We start from the raw sequence: 21586 nt of genomic DNA on the forward strand, positions 1-21586 counted from the left end.
AGAGGAACTCAATGGAGGAAGAACAGGGTTAACTGTGCAGTCAAATGCCCCTTGACATCATTCTCTGATTCTACAAATATGTTTCATGCCTGGCTGTCTTGAGTACTGTGGATAAGATGCAGCTTTACAAAAAAGCAATATTGTCAATTCAGATATTTCAGGGGTGTGTGTGTGAATACCAGTCCCTGCCCACCCCCTGCAGGGACCCTGTTCTGGTGCCTGCTCATGCCTCTTCTCAGCAGGGACCCCAGGTTTCCCTCGGCTGGGGAGTCACCCCCAGCAGTGCAAGTTAGGGTGGGATGGTCTGGTACGCCGTACCAGTAAGCTATTTATAGCCAGTACGCCGTACCAGTAAGCTATTTATAGCCGGTACGCCGTACTGGCAAGACACAGGACGAGCAGAATGTGGGGTGGCCCCACGCCAGGAACTCCTCCAGTGCAGCTGTACCACCCCATCCCTTCCACACAGCTGTATGCCTGTGTCTCCTGTCTGGGGTCTGTACAGCAGCCCTGCTGGAGGACAGGGCTGGAGGTGGGGCTTGGGGCCCTACAGTTCAGGACTCTCCCAGGAACCACAGCGGCGAAAGGAGCAGAAGTGGGGCTGCTGTACAGACCCCGGACAGGACTCAGGAGATGCAGTTGCATGGAAAGGCTCGGGGCGGGGCTGGAGGTGTTACAGCCGCGCCGGAGGAGCTGCTGGTGCGGCCCCACATTCTGCACCTTTCACCATTGCGGTTCCAGAGAGCCCTGTGGTTAAGATGTCTCCAGCACAGCAGGAGGACAGAGCCCCCCAGGTAATATGAAATGGATCATGGGGAGGGGAGCTGAGGGGGAGAGCATGGGACCCGGGCTGGGGGTAGGGTAGGGTCAATTGAGGAGTCACATGGGGAGATCACATGCCCCTCTCCCCCTTTAGCTGGAGCAGTGTACCAGTAAGAAATGAATTCTACTTGTACCACTAGTCTCCCCTCTCTTACATGAGCTGGTGCTGCCAGGAGTCGAGTTCTCCATGGACTCCCCTGCACAGGAACAGACTCCCTATGCACCAAGTTGCAACACCATTTGGCCTGGCCATTCCTCCATCCGGACGGAGGGGTGGCCGGGCCAAATTTCAGTGGCATTGCACCCACCCAGCTGAAGTGATGCAACAGCCATGATTTACTATAAGACTGCTGCTTAAAAGTGGTGACGTAACGGTCTTCACAGCGTATGGAACTTTGACCAAAAACCTTGGGGCCAGACAGGGGACATTCACACCCCACCAGGTCCCTTAATTGGCACCACTGCAAAAAACAAACAAACAAAAAAAAAAAAACAAAAAAAAACCCATGCAGGCAGGGAAAGCATAGCTCCCTGGCCCCAGCTGAGGTGTTTTCTTATGACCACATACTTGGCCATGGAGATATTTCCACTTCTGTGCCTCTGACCCGAATGTTACTGTTTGCATATCGTGCTCTCAACAAGGTAGCAACCCTCTTTCTTCTTCTTTGTAGGGTGACAGTGGAGGACCCCTAATATGTAATGAGCAAGAAACATTCTTCGTTCATGGTGTCACCTCTTGGGGTCTGGGCTGTGCTGAGCCCATGAAGCCTGGTGTTTATGCCCGAGTTTCTAGGTTTGTTGGTTGGATTGGGAGGGTAATGAGTACCGGCTGAGTTCTGGGGATTCACTGACCCCTCCTGGAATGCAATGCACAAAGTAGAGACATAGGATTCCAAATATAGTATTAAAATCAAAATTATTTACAAGAATCTGAAATAAATATTGTCATCTATTGTAAGTTACTGTAAATTAACAGTCATTGCCAAGAAACCAAACTGACTGTTAGCCTCCTTTGGTGTGTTTTATATTCTACAATGAACACACGTTTGTGAGGTACTTGTTGAAAAATGTCCTATTCTCTCTTTTCCATTACTGGACCCAAATACTTTAATCTTTGCTACGGTACCAGAACAATAAAATAAATTGTTCACAAAGTGTTTAATTTCCCTTCTGTTTTTGTGCTCTCAGGATATTAATAGAACTACTCTATCGTCACTAGTTACTGCAGTTCAAGTTTACTTTTCCTAGCCTCTAACAAGACACTAGTTGCACCCAACTGAGTGGTGTAAAGCAGTGGTCCTCTATATATGGATCTTGGACTACATGTGGTTCTTCAGGGCGACAGCAAGTGGCTCTAATAGAGTTTAAGAGTATGATACATTCACTGTCTGATGCACCCCACCCTCTGCCCTATACATGTCAGAAAGCAGGGGGAGTCCTCAGCCAACTCCCTGGTGCTAGGAAGGCTTTGCTCTCCTCCACACTCTACATAGGCAGGGGAAGAAAGAAAGAAGCCACTGGAATTCTCTTTCACTCTCACCAAAAGCCAGAAGGGTGCAGCAGGGAGAAGGAGAAATACCCTCACCAGACACTATCTGTGAGCCAGAAAATGGGGAAAATTCATCCCTCCTGGGGGGGGGGGGTCAAGAGAAAGGGGAGACTACGTACCCTCATAGCAGCCAAGTGGTAGGGAAGACAGAGGAGACCCTTTGTATTTCAGGTGCCTCGCGTGCATGTCAGCTTATGCATCATTTTCCTGTGGTGTTCTATACATCCGGCAGGAGATGGGAGAAACTCATTTTTTTAGTAAATGCACAGTTTTTATTGTTACGGACACTTCTGTATCAGCACAAAGGTACGAATGTGGCGTCAGGAACATAAGATGCTGAATAGCAAGTAGACCTTCCCCTCCAACTAATCCACGGTGAAGATAGAAGCAGCCAGTGATGTAAGTTTTTACTGCAGTGAATGATGGCCCACAATGGCACATAATAAAATGGCATAAGAGCCTCAGTACCAGTCTTGCCTCACTATACAAGCTTTAGTTGTATATTTTCTGCTCCTGATAGAGAAGGATTTACACCCTTGTGTGATTAATGCTAATGAGAATTCTGTCCATAAAGAATCACACATTAAGCCACAGCTAATACCTCATGGTGCTACAAGAACAGCTTTCCTCATGAAGTCCAACAGAGGGAAGGAAAAAGAGAAACAAATAATGTTGAGTGCCTACCAGCCAGAGAGATTGTTATACATTTCCGGAGGCCAGTCACCTGTTCTGTGTTCCATATCATAATAAACTATCAGACCTCAAACATTTTAGAAAGACTTTCTGCTCCACCAGTAGAATTTTTACATTTAAATTTGCTATATGAGTTTGCACCTTGATTCTTCAGTAGTTCATTCTATAGACATCCCTGCCTCCCAGAACACGTCAGAAATGTGATTGTTCTTGTGACAAGGTCTGAAGTGCCGCCCATATGAAGACCATCATACTACTGTCAGTAAACCCAGTACTTCACCTTCCAGCCATATCCCTGGAAACAGTGATGAGCTGCCAAAATCTTAACAACGGGTTCCCTATAAAAAGTTCTGATTTAAGGGATGTGCGACAGCATGTATTTTTTGTACCAATAGGGTTACCATACGTCCATATTTTCCCAGGAGGTGATTAAGAACCGAAAAGCCTGACATGTCCAGGAAAATACAGATGTATTTTAACCCTACCTAAAGTTCTTTTTTAAAAAGATGGGGCTGAACTAGAAATGAGCTCCGTTTCACATGTGTGGGTGGTGATCAGGGACAGTCTCAATTTTTGGGTCTTTTTCTTATATAGGCTCCTATTACCCCTCACCCCCGTCCCGATTTTTCACACTTGCTGTCTGGTCACTCGAGGGTGTGCACATGTGTGGGTCCCAGCTGCTCCCTGCCCCCCCCCCCATTGAAGCAGGTGTGCAGGGTTACTGCCCTGGGAACTGCAGGGCACCAGTGGATGTGGGGCTGGCTGCAGATAGGGGCGTGGGGCAGGGCTAGCTGGAGGCAGGGAGTGACACGGGCTGGCTGTAGGCAGGTGATGCAGACGGGCGGGCTGCGGGTGGCTGTGGGCAGGGGGTGGTTGCGGGCGGCTGTGGGCAGGGGGTGGCTGTGGCAGGGGCTGCAGGCAGAGGCTGGCTGCGGGCAGAGGGTGGCTGTGGGCAGGGAGTGGGGCAGAGGGCGGCTGTGGGCAGGGAGTGGGGCAGAGGGCGGCTGTGGGCAGGGGCTGGCTGCAGGCAGGGGGGTGGCTGGGGGCAGGGGGTGTCTGCGGGTGTCTGTGGGCAGGGGGTGGGGCAGGGGGGTGGCTGGGGGCAGGGGTTGGCTGCGGGCAGGGGCGGCTGTGGGTGGCTGTGGGCAGGGGCTGGCTGTGGGCAGGCTGTGGGCAGGGGCTGGCTGCGGGTGGCTGTGGGCAGGGGGTGGGGCAGGGGCTGGCTGCGGGCAGGGAAGGCGGGGGAAGGCGCAGACACTCACATGGGGGGGGGCTGGGAGCAGGGGCTGGCTGGGGGAAGGGGGTGGGGCAGGAGGCTGGCTGGGGGCAGGGGGGCGGCTGCGGGCCGGGAAGGCGGGGGAGGGGCGCAGATACTCACACGGGGGGGGGGCTGGGAGCAGCAGGACGCAGCTGGGGACTCACCGGCAGCAGCAGGAGCCCCAGGGCCAGAGGTCCAAAGAGCAGGAGCAGCAACAGGGCCAGGAGGCAGCTCACGTGGCTCTCGCAGCACAGCGCAGCGCCCCCCGGCGGCCGGGAGGAGGAATTACAGGCTTCCCAGGCAGAGCCCATCAAAGCTTCCCTCGCAGGGAAGCTAGTTAACAAGCGGTTCTAAAACCGCTTCTAAATTTAACAACGGGTTCCCGCGAACCGGTGTGAACCGGCTCCAGCTCACCCCTGCCTGGAAATAACTTCCACAATGGGCTTCATAATGATCACACTAGGTTTGACTGAAATAGCCACCCCTCTCTGTCAGCCATTACACAAAACTGCCATCATCACACTCTTCATCTGTAAGTTTTACAGGAGACCTCTCACTTCAGGACTTTAAAATGATTTTGATCCAGAAAATCTGCTTCCTGTGGGGTTTTTTAGTCAAGTCTGCTTACTTTCACAAAACCGAATGTTTGCTCCTGTTAACCCCTCACAGAGTCAATACAAGCATGGAAGAATGACCTGATTTCTATTGTGCCTCCAATTCAGCAGCCCTGTCAAATTCTGATGACAAAATCTTTATTCCTAGTGATAGTGTAAGAGGCAGTCAGAATACATTCCTTGATTTCCATATCCCATGTTGAGTATGCTGTATTGACAGTTGGAAAATTCACAGTTTGACTTTTAAACAGATCACACTTGATATAAAGGCACTAAAAGATGATATGTAAGAAACTCCATGATAAATGAAATCACATCTTAACTGTCCAGTCCTAAGGGTATTTGAGCCCCTTGCCTCGTGCTGACTGCAATGAGTATTGAGGGCACCCAGCACCTCTCTGAAGCAGGCCCTAAATGTGTTTCTTGAATCATTCCTTAACCAGTGCTCAGTTTGGAGGGCATATGGCTGGGTATACCATGTCTTCACTTATTCCTTCTGCTGGCTCAAAAATGTTGAGAAAGTGTCGGAGCAAACATTGGAAGTACTGCCTAGAAGACTGATAAAATGTTCCCTTTTTTCTTCTCATAGAAAAGTCCTGTAAAAATTAATAGGGATGAATCCTAGAGGGTGATCTCCTCTTGATAGAATTTTTAACATTCACCTATAGATTTTAATAGAGAATTATATTCCTGCTAGAGAAATTTGTAGGACTCTCCCATAAGGCTCAGAAATGATTAACTCATTGAAATTTAGTCTTAAAAGCAGATGTGACTTTGCAGTTAAAAGAATTATTTTTATAAGCAGCATAATTATTGGTCCATATACATATAAGCCCTATTTCCCACTGTGTGGGGGGGGGCGGTAGGAAGTACATTGAGGTTTAGACCTCAATGTACCTCCACCATCTGATCCCTCTCCTTCTACCAAAATATTAATAAAACAAGCCAAAAGACTGTGTAAAACAAAGAGAATGGAACCTAATTAAGGTCACCAAAGGGATTTTGGCATTTCTGGGTATTAGAACAGATCACTGTATAATGTGCTACAATTAATATGGAGGAACTCTCACAGGGACTGAGATTTTACTTCTCCGTCTGCTTATCAGTGAACATTAGCACAAGTTTCCTCTTTCCTGTATAATATACATACTTAACCTGAAAATATAACCCAGGTTACTATTAAAATAGTATCATATTAAAGAGCCAGAAGGCATTGACAGATACATGCCTGACTTATTTAGCAGCAACACTTTAAGTTAGTTTCCCAGACCTGAAGTAGAGCTCCGTGTAGCTCAGAAGCTTGTCTCTCTCACCAACACAAGTTGGTCCAATAAAAGAAATTACCTCACCCACCTTGTCTCTCTGATCCACTCGCAAACAATTGTAAGCTTAAAAAGACCTTAAATTCCTAACAGGGAGTATGCAGGCATTCAGTTATTTTAAATACTGACAGACATTGTCTACATTTTATTCTGGACAATACCGAATGCCACGCTGAGCAAAGTACAATTAGAAAGGCCTGAAAAATAAGTTCTCATGCCTTAAGTTCTCAATCACATATCAAGCAACAACAAAGTGCAACTGCAGGCAGTTGACCAATACAACACAAACTTCCCTCTGCCACAGAAAACGTCAAGCAATTCTCCTTATAACCAATATAATTAAAATTACCCACGGATTCCTCTGCAAACCACAGACACCACTGCAGAGCTGAGGGAGCTCTTATATTGAGGTACATTAAGACTTGAGAAAAACATTAAATAAACAAGAAAGGTTAAAATAAGTCCACTATCCACTTAGGAGAATGTCTATTTGATTAGGTAATCCTGGCATCTCTTAGTAGCATAAGAACAATTGTCTCTCAGGGACAGCATCAAAATACAATGTGTTCTAATTTGGCATTACAAACCGTCTAACCAGGTATTTTAACAGAGGTGCACATTTGGTTCCATTCCTTTTAGTCTGTAGGGAGTTTTGCCAAATGTCTTATTGTCATTTGACTACATGTCAGGGGAAATTCTTATTGAAAAGCACTTCTGCTGGTCTTCTCCATGGACTCTCCTTCTTTTGCCTGTTCCAAGCATGCATGCATTTTATTGCTAGCATGGTTCCTATTTTCCTTAAGCAGACATGGCAGTTGGGTGGAATGGGCCGGGAAGAGTTAAGAAGTGTTGATGTACAGTATATAGCTCACCAAGTTGCAGTAATGAAGGAAGCACCTTGTATATTGGTTATTTCCCCCTATGGTTTCTTGAAACCCCATCTTACATATAATTGCTTCTCCATGCCAGGCTTTTGGCATTAACTGTTCAACCACAATGCAGCGCCTGCTAAATTTAGAAACTCTATCCTATAGTCCCTTCACCAACTCTGCAATACCAATCCATCCCAAATATTAAGAATATCCTGTTGATACCTACACATTAGAAATGAGGCCCCACTCTCTCCATCCATAATGTCATCAGTTCCCTGGTTCCCTAAGCAATTCCTCGTTTGCTTTTCTGATTTTTCAGAGGCTTTATCGCTCGGTGGGGCACAAAACTACTCCAATTCTGCTTCCCCCAAACCATCACCAGTTTAAACCACAGTTTCCCCCAAATTATTGTAATATCAAGGATGAACAAATGACTCAAACATATACAAATAAGTAAGAGCTTACTGGGCCAGGCAAAGCAGCTGATTTCAGTGGGTATTCTCTAACAAGAACCACACAACGCCCCTTCCTGGAAACAATGGACTCAGAAAATATGTATTTATTCTGTAGCTATATAAAAATACAACATTTCTTTAGAACATCTTCATTCTTTAAAGAAGTACTTGGAGGTGTCTTTTGTTACACAGCTCAATCCAGAGGACTTTAAAGCAGTTATCAGGAGGAAACCAAATTCCCAGTGTGAGAACAGAAACGTTTTGCTCAGTGCTTTTAGTGAAAAATCATATATAGGAGGTATCTTGATGCTTCTTTTTCCTGCCACTTTTACTTTGGAGACTGAAATAACAGAGGGAGAAAAGAAAAGAGTTATATTTCTAAGCTGTAGCACTGTCCAATTTATTTTCAGTACAAATGTACAATTCCCTGCCCCTTGCTCAGAAAATCACATCAGTGTAATATCGAAGAAAAGACAGAGTACCTGGAAAGCTGTTCCACATCCTCCACTGTCTCTGGTAAGGAAATTCCCTTTGTCTCAGGTAAAAACAGCACTAAGATCCCACAAATAACTGCAAGTATACCTATGACAGGCATTGAAGAAAAAAAACAAGAACCAAAACTAGTTTGCCATTTTTCTCATTCTCAGGACAGTTTTGTGGCACAAAATAAGAAAAGGGTAGAAAGACCTGAAGTTGCTCCCAAACCACTAAGTAAAAGCTGAAGGCCCCTTTCTCCCCTGCCTTGCTTCTCATTTGGTCATTTACATTTTGGGAAAGTAGATGTGAAATTTTACAATCAGCATGGTAACGTCTTTGGGGGCAGGGACTGTTTTTTTGTTCTGTGTTTGTACAGCACCTAGCACAGTGGGGTCCTGGTCAATGACTGGGGCTCCTGGGCCTGATGAAAATACAGATAATAATTTTATACCCAGCTACACAATGTTGTTGAGGATCAGGTCTTCAGAGTGCAGCAGAAATTTTGAATACAATGGTGTAAACTGGAACTTCTGGATACTGCTACAGTTGGAGTAATATTAATTTGAAAAATATTTTATTTTCTTCTCTCTTTTTTACTCTGTATTTCAAATCCTCTTTATCTGCCTCTTTCTTTTTCTGTGTTCTGCCCCTCCTACTCTTTCCTCATCATATTTCTCTTCAGAAAAACATGATTTCGTCTTCAGACTCAGGATTTCCTACCAAAAGGAAATACTTTGCTCACACAATTAGCCTGTGGAACTCATTGTCACAAGACACCACTGAGGCCAAGAGCTCATGGGGGAAAAAAGATTATATATGAATAACAAGAATATCCAGAGTTAGAACAATATACACTAACAAATTAAACAAGGTTTTTTGGAAGGGTTATAAATCCTCATGCACTAGGGAGTAAACCAACCTGGAAGTCAGCAGGAAAATTCCATGTGACCAGATTATCTGGCAGCAGGGTTTCTTGCATCTAACTTTGAAGCATCTGGTACTGACCCCTGTTGGTAACAGGATACTGGACTACGTGGACCACTGTTCTGAACCAGTATGGCAATTCCCATGTTCCTGCAAAGCAGGACCTTAAGTGGGAGATAGCCCAGGTTATCTCCTTTTGGCCAGATCTTCTCTGTTGACTTAGATAGAGCCATACTAACTTCCAACAGCAGAGAATGTGGTCCTTTGTTTATCTGGTCTGATGAAAGGTAGTCACATATGAAAACTATCCAGAAAATGGTAGAAATCCATTGCTGCAAGGGTTGTTTTGATAGATAAACATATTTTTAATGGCTTTTGAGGGGTCTTCCCCATGGGAGTCAGGGCTTAGAATTTAGGAGGGATACAAATGCAGTGGGACTCAGCCAGAATGCCTCCTGGAGCTCCATGTGTGTGGGTGCGCAAACTGATGTAACCACCATCATTGAAAGGATGCAGCACAGCTCCCCTTTGCACTTAGGTCATCTGTGCTGGCCAATGAGGATGGAGATGATGGATTGGGGGAAGATAGGTCATGCAATAAAACTCTTCCCAAGAAAAGAAGCTGTGTTAGGAAGCAGATTAAAAACAAGTTGTAATAAAGTAGTCAAGGAATTAACTGGATTATCACAGTATTGTGTATGGGAGCCATGCTTCCACCCTTCCCTTATTTCCTGTTTATTTAGTGGGTGTTTTCACCACTGTGTTTGTCATGGAGCTGAATAAAGCTGCACTTTCCAAGCCTGCAGTACTGTAAGTAAAGTATGTCTCTTATGCACTGAACAGTCCCTTTGCAAAAGTAATAGTCTATCCAAGGTTGCATTTTAAATGATTTCTTACTAAAGATGATTAAAGGTAGCTCCATCCAGATGGCTGCTAATCGGAAGAGAAGAAATGGGGCTATGATACCTCCTAGGTCACACAAACTTGAACACAGGGAAACACCAAAGTTTCTGCAAAAAAAAATATATATATATATATCATTCATTTTAGAGGGGTTAAGACAATGTAACCTAGGAGATGCATGTGTTAGGCCCAAAGTTATCTCATAATCAGGGCATACAACCCACACTTACATAAGCAAACCAGTGCAACGAGTCTAATCAGTGAACTCACGGGAAAACAGAGGCTTACTGAAAAATAATATATTGAACATAGCGGGAACTGGTGGGAATTTTTAAAAGAATTCCAACAACTTTAAGGGCCAGATTCTGCCACTGGCACATCAGATTGTGAATTACCCAGTGATCTTCCCTAATGGGATTTCAGAAGCTGTACCTCTGTGGAACACTAATCCTAAATCACTGCACACAAAGCCTTCCTGTATTCAGACCTTTAAACTAACCAGTTTCTAAGATGAAGTACTATTGGCACGATCCTTTTGCTTTAGCTACAGCATGGACTTTAGTGTGGGTAGCTGCCCAAGTGAGTACCCACAGGGCCGGTGCTACCATTAAGGTGAACTAGGCGGTTGCCTAGGGCGCCAAGATTTGGGGGCACCAAAAAGCGGTGCCCCCAATTTTTTGTTTACAGCAGTTCCTCCCTGAGTGTGCACGATTGCTGCTCCACTTCTCCTGCCTCCCAGGCTCACAGCGCAAATCAGCCGTTTGGCGCCGCAAGTCTGGGAGAGGAGGAGAATTAGAGCGGGGGCCGCGTGCTTGGGGAGGATGCGGAGCAGAGGTGAGCCGGGGTGGGGAGGTGCTGCATGGCTCCGGGGCGGGGAGCTGCCGCAGGGGGCGGGGCGGGGGGCGCCTCAGGGCAGAGAGGGGGCGGGGAGCTGCCGCAGGGCTGGGGTGGGGGCACAAGGTGGAAGTTTCGCCTAGGGCGCAAAACTTTCTTGCACGGGCCCTGAGTACCCAGGGTCCCTGGTGGGCTTGTACAGCCCATGCTGAAGCCTCAGCTGCCACGGCTCCACTGCTATTGCTACTTGTGCTAACTATGTTAAAGCTAGCTCAGGCGTATCTACACATGCTACAGTCACACCTCCATTTGCAATGTAGACATACTCTAGGTTGATTGGGATTCTGTAATCAGCTTTGTCACAGTCTTCCTGGATAACCTGGGGCAACTTCATTTAAGTTCTCTGTGCCTGTTTTCCTACCTTTAAAATGCTCAGACTCAAGCCAAGTTAAATTTAATGTTGAAAGAGTTTGTGAAACACTGTATTAAATGCTTTACTAAAATCCAGATATATTGCATAGCGATTCATTTTCTTATTTTATCTTTAAAAGTTATTAAGACTGTTGCAATATACCAAAGATCTTCTAATCTAATTTCAACAGGATGCAGGTGAGAGTCAGAAACCGACAAAAAGAAGCGGAGGAATGGAAGACTAAGGGTAACAATTACCAGTTTATCTAGTTACTCAGTAAATCAAGTGTCTTGACAGTAGGAATGTTTTATATATCATTGATTTGATGCACAGATAATAGGTTAGTTAAACAGGTCTATTTTCTTAATGGGTACATTTTCTACTACATTTTATCTTTAGGGACACTCAAAGTTTATTTGATTATGGTGGTGGGGCAAGTGCCCATCCCTGCCAGGAGGGATTAACGAGCTCCTGTGGGCGCAATCAAGTCCTACCTGGAGCATGCTGCCTCTGAAAAAGGGCGGTTCCTTAAGAGAGTAAAGCCAAATCCAGAGCTAGAGTGCCAACCCCTTAAATCCACAGAATAGCGAATGCTGATTTGAAAGGCTGCTGAAGATCCTCTGTTGCCTAGACCCTCTGGATAAGTAGAGGAACCTCTAAATTATTTTCTGTTCTTTCAGCCCAGAATGCTCAGCCTGGGCCCCTTGGACTGCAAAGGGGTTAGAGAAATCCAGCCCTAACTCAAAGAATACCCATCTATTTGCCTTGCAAATCATGCCAGGTGGACCTGGACTGCTTTGGGGTTGAAGGACTGTTATACTTTGCCCTTTTTGTTTGGACTCCCCGTTGGGGGAGTGCTGAACTAATCCCCTGCTACTTGTAGCTAGAAAGACACTGACTCGGTAACAACCCCTGGAGCTGAAGGAAGGGACTAGGAACAAAGGGAGGTACCCCTGCCCACTCTCTCAAAAGGGGGCACTCTAGAGGTAAATACTGTCATAATTAGCTTGTTTATTTCTTTAATAGGAATCAATTTAGACAGGGTTAGCTGCATTGCTACATAGGTTTTGGCTTGTTGGATAGAAAATACATTCTTCTGAGAAATGTGTCTCCTTTACAGGTCTTTGATTAAGTTGTCTCGTCTGTAATTTATCTCCCATGGGACGCTATAACACTACATTTTCAAATTAAATAGAACATCTTAAATTATGGTGACACCAGTCACACCTCCCTATTTATGGTGGAGTTGAGTTTTGCACTTAAAATGCATAAGAAGAATGGCTTTCATAGAGGTACTGCCAAATTAAGTTTGAACATTGGCACGGTTACACTATAATACCATTTACTATGCAAATATGTTTAATGCTACCGAAGGCAACTTCCTTCAGCTTAATGTGGATTTCAGCTGTGCATGAAACAACTGCAGTTACCTTAATGTTGTAGGATACAATTCACTGTTCACAAGATACACAATTTCAAAAGCCATGGTGATTCCCAGTCTTCCCAGGGTGGCTACTGAGGTTTTCAACCACAGGATATCTGTTAACAAGGTAAATTCAAAAAGCAAGGTTGATTAAATGTGTTTTACCATGTCAGCTGGAAATCATGGGGCTCATTCCACTCTCCCTTACATGGGTTTCACACTGGTGTAACTCAGCTGAGTTCAGTGGCATAACTACTGATTTATATCAGTGTAAGTGAGCAGAAGCAAACATCAGGGCTAGATTCACAAAGTGATTTAGGCACCTAATCCAACATTTAGGCACCACTGACTTTCACAAAGCCACCGCTCAGCCTGTGCCTACACTGGGAAGTGCCTAAATTTCTGCTGGGCGGGCATGCACAAAACTGCCTAAATCCTGATGCCGCCTCACAGGCAATGGAGCCCTCTTTCATGCCACAGCCCCAGCAGAATTCTCAAGCGAGGTGTTCCCCTGCCTTCCTTGTCTGCAGGGCCCACTCTGGTGGGTGTGCTCAGAACACGAGAACCTACGATTTAGTGAGCAATTTCCGGCTATTCTGGCTGTAACTGAAAACTGATCAAGGGAAATACTTGTCACACAACGCATAATTAGACTGGGGAAGACATTGCAACAGAAAGTCACTGAAGCTGAGATTCACAAAGAGACTAGACATTTCCAGGGCTAATAAGACTATCCAGAGTTATCATTATTAATCATTGTTAATGCTAACAGAAGATTTGGAAGGGATATTGGGTTTAAGCCATCTCTAACAGGAAGCTGGATGAAACCTGAGGTGGAGGCAGATGACCCCAATCTGCCTACCACAGAGTTTTGACACTTTCCCTAAGGCATCTGGTGTTGGTCACAGTCAGAGACAGGCTAATGGACTAGATGAACATTGGGTCTGATCCAGTCTGCCAGTTCATGTTTTCCGGTGCCTATATCTTTCTCAGAACTACCCTCCAAGCCCTGTCAGGAAGAGTTGCATCAGAAGGACTCTGGATCAGGTTCAAGGAAGAGTAGAACCAAAAGGGCATTGCTGCCAGGGGCGGCTCTAGGTATTTTGCCGCCCCAAGCATGGCAGGCAGGCTGTCTTCAGCGGCTTGCCTGCGGGAGGTCCCCAGTTCCGCGGATTTGGCGGCACGCCTGCAGGAGGTCTGCCGAAGCCGCGGGACCAGCGGACCCTCCGCAGGCATGCCGCCGAAGGCAACCTGCCTGCCGCCGTCGCAGCGACCGGCAGAGCGCCCCATGCGGGTTGCCGCCCCAAGCACGCACTTGCCGTGCTGGTGCCTGGAGCCGCCCCTGATTGCTGCCAGATATCAATGTGTGCTGGCGTCTATGGGTGTTCAAGTTTTGGCTACTCGTGCTTTGTTGTGTCACCCAGGCCAGTTTGAAGACTCAGAAATCAATTCCAACCCACTGACTCAACGAAGACGTGTTGCATAATGCCAGGTGTGGGATAATGAGTGGTAAATGTTGTTGCCAAGCTCCCATGATCATACCCAGATTGTGCAATCCTTTGCTTCAGGCAGGCTGCTGGTCGTTATCCAGGTGTGACATTTCCCCCCTGCAACATTTTTCTAAATCAAATTATAATTAGAGCTGAGTCAGACTGACTTCTAAGTAGATCTGGGAAAAAATGTCTCTTGGCCTCATAGAAAAGGCCTCTAGAATTTAATAAAAAAATGACAGTTTGTCTATAGTTTTTTTCATCATCCTATAGATTTTATAACAGAAAATTAAATGCCTGCTATGGAATTCTATAGGATGGCTCAAACTCTAGAAGGGACATCATTGTCTTTGAAATCTGATAAGATTTTACAGTAATTTCTAGAGAACCCTATCAAATGTTCAGAGGTCTCTATAGATTTCATCCCTATTTAATGGTGTAGGATCTTTTCCATTAAAGACTTTAATAACACTATTTCATGAAAAAGAGAAATGCACCTATTTTCTTTTTGTCTTGAATTTTTTGAAAAAACAATTTTTTTTGCAGGTGGAAATACGTATTTAATCCCCAAAATCTGTTTGTAGGTGTGAGCATGTGTGCGTGTGCATGTGAAAATAGTGACTTTCTCCTGGCAGCAAATTCAAAGAAATCAGACACACACAAAGGTGACATTTGAGGACAGAAATGGTACAAAATTTCATCCTGGATCAATAAAAAGCAATCAAGAGTCCTGTGGCACCTTATAGGCTAACAGGCATATTGGAGCATAAGCTTCCACTACATGCATCTGACGAAGTGGGTATTGACCCATGAAAGCTCATGCTCCAATACTTCTGTTAGTCTATAAGGTGCCACAGGACTCTTCGTCACTTTTTACAGATCCAGACTAACACGGCTACCCCTCTGATACTGGACATCCTGAATCAAATTCATGAACAGAGTTGAAGCCGTTTAAATGGGAGGATGATGACTGGGACAGCTGCTTTCATAGGACAAATGTAAAGAAAATATTTTTTTCCTATTAAACTGAATGACTGTTCAGTTGCTTTAACAGAAGGATTGTAATGACTGGAACCATGGTACTGGGCTGTCTGGTTGCATGATTGCCCTGTAGATTACCGTGACAAATTACAAACTACTCACTTTTAGGCAATAATAAAAATACCTGATGCATAATAATGCCCATCACTGGCACCATACTTTCCATCCAAAGTGCTCTGCAGAGGAGGGTAAGTACCATTTCAAACTGCTTTACAAACCAGGTGACGTGACTTACCCAAGGTCATAAAGGAAGCCAGTGGCAGAGCCAGGAACAAAACTCAGATCTCCTGATGCTCAGACCCTTGCCATTGCGGCTGGATTTATTGAAATAATTGAGCTGCTTAAACGTGTGGCATTGTCTTAAAGTAACTTTTGAATAAACTTTAAAAATTAGGCTAATTGTAGTAAAACTGGATTCACTGAGGAATGTGTTTCTATGAAGGATCTTTTATTGTGCTTCCAAACCCACCCATTTTCATAGGCTCCATTTTACAGCTCTTCTCTTGGGATATCTGCCTGCTAATGGTTGCCTTGTGATATAATTTCTGGAGTTGACACCGCTAAGGCTAACTAGTATTCACAACACTGGCTTCATTCTGCTGATGACATCCTTAGGGGGAGGTGATCCTTTCTAATACATCCGATGTAGCTCCAATCTAAACTACTCTGAAGCAAAGAGCAGGGACTTCACAGTCAGGGTAAGGCTCTCTGTTCTCTGTCTGCCTTTAGTGTGTCGCACCTCTGAATGTTTTCCTTGGGATACACAGTTCACTGTAACCACATAGTGGAGAGACATCAGTTTATAGAAAAGAATCCCTTGTCAGCAGTGCTGAATCACACCCCACAGTTACCCTGGTAGTCCTCGAAGCAGGACCAAGACCTTTGCGTAAGGGAAACCCATGGGGGTGTCAGGCCAGGATAGCTGGCTCTGTGCCACCTGCTTCTGGCCCTTGCCCCATGCCAGGGATAGGATGGATGAAATGAGGAATGGACAGCGCACACTGCACTCTGGCAAGCCCAGGCCAGTGGAATGGCCTGTTACTGTTACTGGAGCTGAGAATCTGACTCAAGATCTGCTAAGACTGACCAGCAGGAAATATATCATTTAAATAGGTTTGTTTCTTTTCTTAGACACTCATTTATTTGGAGATGGGAGTTTCCCCAAACTACCAATTTCCTAGCTCCAGATCTGTATGATAAATATCTTCCCAGCCAGGGAATGAGTGTATTTCCCCCTTCCTCATATTATTGTTCTGTAGTTTGCATTATCATTTGCTAACTGTATCACAACACACTTTTTATCTTCGTCCACCGCTTCGAAATCTCTGTGTGGCTTCCATCTCTCTACTCTAGGAACTTCACAGAGTAAATAGTGGATGTTCTGTAACCTGAAGTCTTTAAATCATGATTTGAGGACTTCAGTAACTGAGCCAGAGGTTAGGGGTATATTACAGGAGGGGGTAGGTGAGGTTCTGTGGCCTGCAATGTGCAGGAGGTCAGACTAGATGATCATGATGGTTCCTTCTGACCTTAAAGTCTATGAATCTGTGAGAGAAATCACTGATCTTGGGAAGCTAAGGAAAGACTTACCTTCTGGTAAGAATGCAGTAATTAAGCATGCCACTCCTGCCACTATGTTGCTTATGGCAAATGGAAGGCGTCGGCCAATTCGGTCGATTGTCAGTAAAATCAAGAGAGCTGCAGGCAATTCCACAGCTCCGGAGATGAAAAAGTCTAGGTAGAGGTTTCCTCCTATAATTCCTAGGCGCATGACAAGCCCTTGGTAAACCAGGGCACTTGTAAACCTAAACAAAAAACATTGAGACAAACACAAATGAGTGTAAGCAGCTGACTCAAATTTCAAGTTTGAGAGAATCACAATACTGAAACAATATGATGCTCAAAACCCAGCAAAATTGGGACTTACCAGGCATACATTAGAATCAATGTGTATTTTCTCATATGGGGAGTTCTAACCAGATCAAGAAATGATGGATTACTAACCTCTTCATCTGTAACTGTGATCTAAAGAAAAGCAAACATCAGAATCAGCAGATCATAGGCAGGAACACAGGCCACCACAGCTGAGCTAGTACAGCAGCTATGGAAGAGGGCTCAAAATGTAATACAACTGCAGACTAATTTCCAGCTCCTTAATCTTTTGTAACGACAATATATATGCCAGAAAAAAAACCCAGCTTGATTTCCAGCTCCTATTGCGTTTCAGGAGAAAAAAACCCCTCATTTTTACTTGTAAATGGAGAATTGGACTCAGAGGTCCCTGGGAGGCAATAAACCTGGCACCTTGCAATGCCATTTTTACAGCTGCTTTTCAGTGCAGAATTGAACTTTAAGGGTGACTCAGAGAAGGCACTCGATTGTGAGTTCACAGCCAGCCACTGAAATTGTAATAGGCAATGGTCAGAACAAAGGGGTGGGTCTGCAGAGAAGTAAGAGATGGGGAGAGTAAACAACAATGGCCTTGAGAGTGTTTTTTGATCCTACAGCTGAGTAGCAGGAGGAAAAGTAGGGAGGAGGACACTGTCAAGAAGTGAAGCCAGGGTGGAAAGGCCCAGAACAGAGAAAGATTAATGTTTGCCTTCCCCAAAACATTTAAATGAAGCAGAAGTCAATGGGCCTTCAGAATGTGCTTATAGTTAAGAATGTGCACATGCATTTTGCTGATTTAGGCCTTTTCCTTAAAAATCTACAAATTATTTAGAAATATCAGTTAAGCAACCCTCCCCTGAGATGAGGAGGAAGTATCATTTTCTCCATTTTACAAGTAGGTAAAATGATGATGAGAAAGCACACATGATTTAGGGCCTGTCTGTACAAACAATTAGACTGTGGCAAACTGGGGTGTGAATCTATCCCATGCTAGCCGCCTGCAGTTTAACTGTCTGTGTGCGCTCTGCGGATGCATGTTAACAGTTCACTAATGCACTTTGAGCTACTCCCGGTTCATGGAGGACTAGAGCAAAGCTCTCTCACGAACTGTTAATGCGCATCAGCAGGGAGCACATGAACAGTTAGACCCACAGCTGGCCAGATTCACACCCAAGCTTGCTGTGATCTTCATGTAGACAAGCCCTTAGCCAAGGTAATACAACAAATCAGCAACAGAATCAGGAGTAAAACCCAGGAGTCTTGATTGAGAATTTTAAAGCAGTGCAAGGGATTTAGTCCCACATAGTCAGTGGAAGAAGTGTGGCTAAATCCCCTGTGTTGCTTTGAAAATCTCAGTCCCTTGACATCTACATCTTCACCTGTACATCTACCAATGTGATATATGCCATCATGTGCCAGCAATGCCCCTCTGCCATGTACATTGGCCAAACCAGACAGTCTCTACTCAAAGGAATAAATGGACACAAATCTGACATCAGGAATCATAACATTAAAAAACCAGTAGAACACTTCAACCTCTCTAACCACTCAGTGACAGACTTGAAGGTGGCAATTTTGCAACAGAAAAGCTTCAAAAACAGACTCCAGTGAGAAACTGCTGAGCTTGAATTAATATGCAAACTAGATACCATTAACTGGGGTTTGAATAGAGACTGGGAGTGGCTGGGTCATTACACATAGTGAATCTTTTCCCCATGTTAAGTATCCTCACACCTTCTTGTCAACTGTCTAAAATGGGCCATCTTGATTATCACTACAAAAGTTTTTTTTCTCCTGCTGATAATAGCTCATCTTAATTAATTAGCCTCTTACAGTTGGTATGGCTACTTCCACTTTTTCATGTTCTCTGTATGTATATAGATCTTCCTACGATATGTTCCATGAAAGCTCATGCTCAAATAAATTTGTTAGTCTCTAAGGTGCCGCAAGTACTCCTGTTCTTTTTGCGGATACAGACTAACACGGCTGCTACTCTGAAACCCATAAAAAAAGATGTGATTGTGGAAAGAGAAAGAAGGACCCCCCGCCACTTTCTACCATCTGTGCTGTGTAGTCAATGGAAATTACTTTGTGTTTTGGAGGGAGAATGGGACCAAAGGGAATGTAGAGACAGAGACCATGCTGATTGGTGAGGAGAACAGTAAACTAGGACAAACAGCATTGTTCAGTGATCTGATTCTAGTTCAGCCAAGGCTGTACACATTAATTTTATTTGTATTTATTCCTCATGTCATAAGATATAACCTAAACTTTTCAGAGAGATAAACAGCCTTAGAGTGGACTTTTAACACCTCCTTTAGCAAAAAAAAGTGTCCCAGAACATTGGAAGTGTTAATGAAACCCCAGTCTGCCTTGGGTACTCTTCCATTCCCCCTCATCATTGCTAGAAACCCTCGTTCCATCTTTACAGCTACTTTGTTTTCTGTAATGCAGTTAGACGTTTTCTCAAAGTTGCTTCCACTCTTTACATGCTGTGACGTTATGACTGTGATATAATATCTCATTGAAAGGGGAAAGGGCCAGAAAGAGTTAATTAACTCACCTCACCGACTGACCTGACCCATGAGTGAACCTTAAGGACTGGTTAGGAAGATATGTAAATGAATAGAGCTTTGAAATGCAAGTCTGCATTGTTAGAGGTAGAAGGGGAGATGTTTGCTCAGGTCTTGTGATGCAAGCAAACAAGTCTTGTCTATTGCTATAGTGTTAATTCAAAGATCAAAAAAGGAATATTAACATTTATGATAATACTTGAGTAAAATAGTATTATTGTCTATGTGTCTCTTTGAAGGTTGTGCTAGCCTGTATCTAAACTGTTTAAAGGATAAATTACTCTGTGCTAATTGCCAGGATGTTTGGGAGAAGGAGTTGAGCCTATTGTTTTCTCAGGCCGAAAGGCTGCTGGAAATGTATAAGAAGCCTGGGACCATGATCCTTCTTCATCTCAGATCTGCTTTGGGTTTCAAGAGGGGGAAACCTTAAGCCATAAGGATTAAGATCCCCAGTCATTGACTGGAGCCACCCTGAATATGAACATTGGACTATAACCTATGGACTATTTCTAAAAGGACTTTTGGCAACTACAAGCTCATCTCTGCTGTGTATCTGAACCTCAAGAATTGAATTCAAGTCTGTCTGTAGATTAATCTTTTAACCAACACTCTCTATCTTTTCTTTTTTAATAATTTTTAGCTTAGTTAATAAGAATTGGCTATAGCGTGTATTTTGGGTAAGATCTAAGTTATAATTGGACCTGGGTATGTGGCTGATCCTTTGGGATTGGAAGAACCTTTTCTTTTATATGATGAAGTAAGATTCTCAGAAATCATCATCATATCTGACAGGTGTGTCTGGACGGAGGCCTGAGGCTGGGCACTTTAAGGGAACTGCGTGGTTTGGACTTCTAAGTGACCAGTAAGGTACTGTAGAAGTTGTTTTGTGCTAGTTGGTAAATCTAAGTATTGGAATAACCACCAGCGTTTGGGGTTTGTCTGCCCCGTTTGGTTTGCAGTTCACCCTGATTGAGTGACCTCAGCTGGCTCCCACGGGCAGCACCGTCACAGTGGCGTAGTCGTGCTTGGATCCACAGAACCAGGTCAATTAAGCTTTGGGTCAGAACCCCACGCTATCCAAATTGGAATTTTGGTATTGAGAGTTTGGTTGGTTAAAGAACAGTTGCAATGGATGAGCAAAGAGCATATGAGGGTCTTGACAAAAAAGCCCTGGAAGATTTGTGTTCAGGAAAGGGGATAAGCTTTAGAAAGAAAGCTACAAATCAAGGAATGAGAGATCTGTTAACGGCCAGTGATCAGGAGGCAGGAGCACAGCCCTTACCTGATGCTGTAGAAACTGCAGAAACAATTACAATGAGAAAGGCAGCAAATAAACTGCAACTGGAGCATGAACAGAAACTAGCAGATCTTCGATTGCTGGAAAGGCAAAAAATAGCTGAATTAGAAAGAGAAGCTGCTAAAAGAAAGAAGGAGGCTGATGAGAGAGAAGAAAAAGCTCGTAAGGGGCGTCTGGAATTACTGGCTGCTGAAGAGAAAGCTCGCCAGAGGCAACAGGAGACTCACAAAATGAAACAGGAGACGCACAAGATGGAACAGGAGACAGTTAAACTCCGGCTCCAAGTGATGGAAGAGCAGAAAAAGTCATCACCCCCTGGTACTCCACTTACCCACCACCGGGAGAAAAGCTGGGAAAGGATGTGTCCCATCTACAACGATACTGAGGATATAGAGGAGTTTTTGTCTACCTTTGAACGCCTCTGTAATCTGTACCAGATCCCCGATGATCAGCAAATGCCTGTCCTGCTGACCAGACTGACTGGAAAAGCCAGGGAGGTATTTAATGAATTGGGGGAACAAGAAGCCTTGAACTATGGGCAGTTTAAAGATTCTGTGTTAAGGCGGTTCAAGGTTACTCCTGATTCTTACAGAGTTAAGTTTAGAAAGTTTAAGATGTCTAATGATTGTACTTTTGTGGAATGTGCTCATAAGCTGATGGGTTTTGTTAAAAAATGGGTTATGGGAGCACAGGCACATGGGAGTTTTGAAAAGCTGCTGGATTTAATAACTTTGGAA

At 44.5% G+C, this 21586-nt stretch overlaps 2 protein-coding genes across 3 annotated transcripts in view; one reads left to right on the forward strand and one right to left on the reverse strand.

Moving 5' to 3' along the window:
* LOC120401576 (plasminogen-like) overlaps positions 1 to 1698 on the forward strand; it is a 63561-nt gene extending 61863 nt beyond the window's left edge. Inside the window, exon 19 of the mRNA XM_039531701.1 lies at positions 1494 to 1698. Coding sequence (XP_039387635.1) covers positions 1494 to 1655 — 162 coding nt within the window. The 3' untranslated portion in view covers positions 1656 to 1698. The remainder of the gene's footprint in view (positions 1 to 1493) is intronic.
* Positions 1699 to 7683: 5985 nt separating this feature from the next.
* SLC22A3 (solute carrier family 22 member 3) overlaps positions 7684 to 21586 on the reverse strand; it is a 46502-nt gene continuing 32599 nt past the window's right edge. The window contains exons 6-11 of one of the 2 annotated variants that reach the window (XM_039532744.1): positions 17017 to 17114; positions 16680 to 16894; positions 12566 to 12674; positions 9884 to 9996; positions 8068 to 8167; positions 7684 to 7925 (exon numbers count right to left, since the gene is read on the reverse strand). In XM_039532744.1, the coding sequence (XP_039388678.1) occupies positions 7871 to 7925; positions 8068 to 8167; positions 9884 to 9996; positions 12566 to 12674; positions 16680 to 16894; positions 17017 to 17114 (690 nt within the window). In that variant the 3' untranslated portion in view covers positions 7684 to 7870. The other variant, XM_039532743.1, reaches the window with a different exon arrangement.

Source organism: Mauremys reevesii, linkage group 3 (genome assembly GCF_016161935.1).
Source record: "Mauremys reevesii isolate NIE-2019 linkage group 3, ASM1616193v1, whole genome shotgun sequence".
Lineage (NCBI taxonomy): Eukaryota > Metazoa > Chordata > Testudines > Geoemydidae > Mauremys > Mauremys reevesii.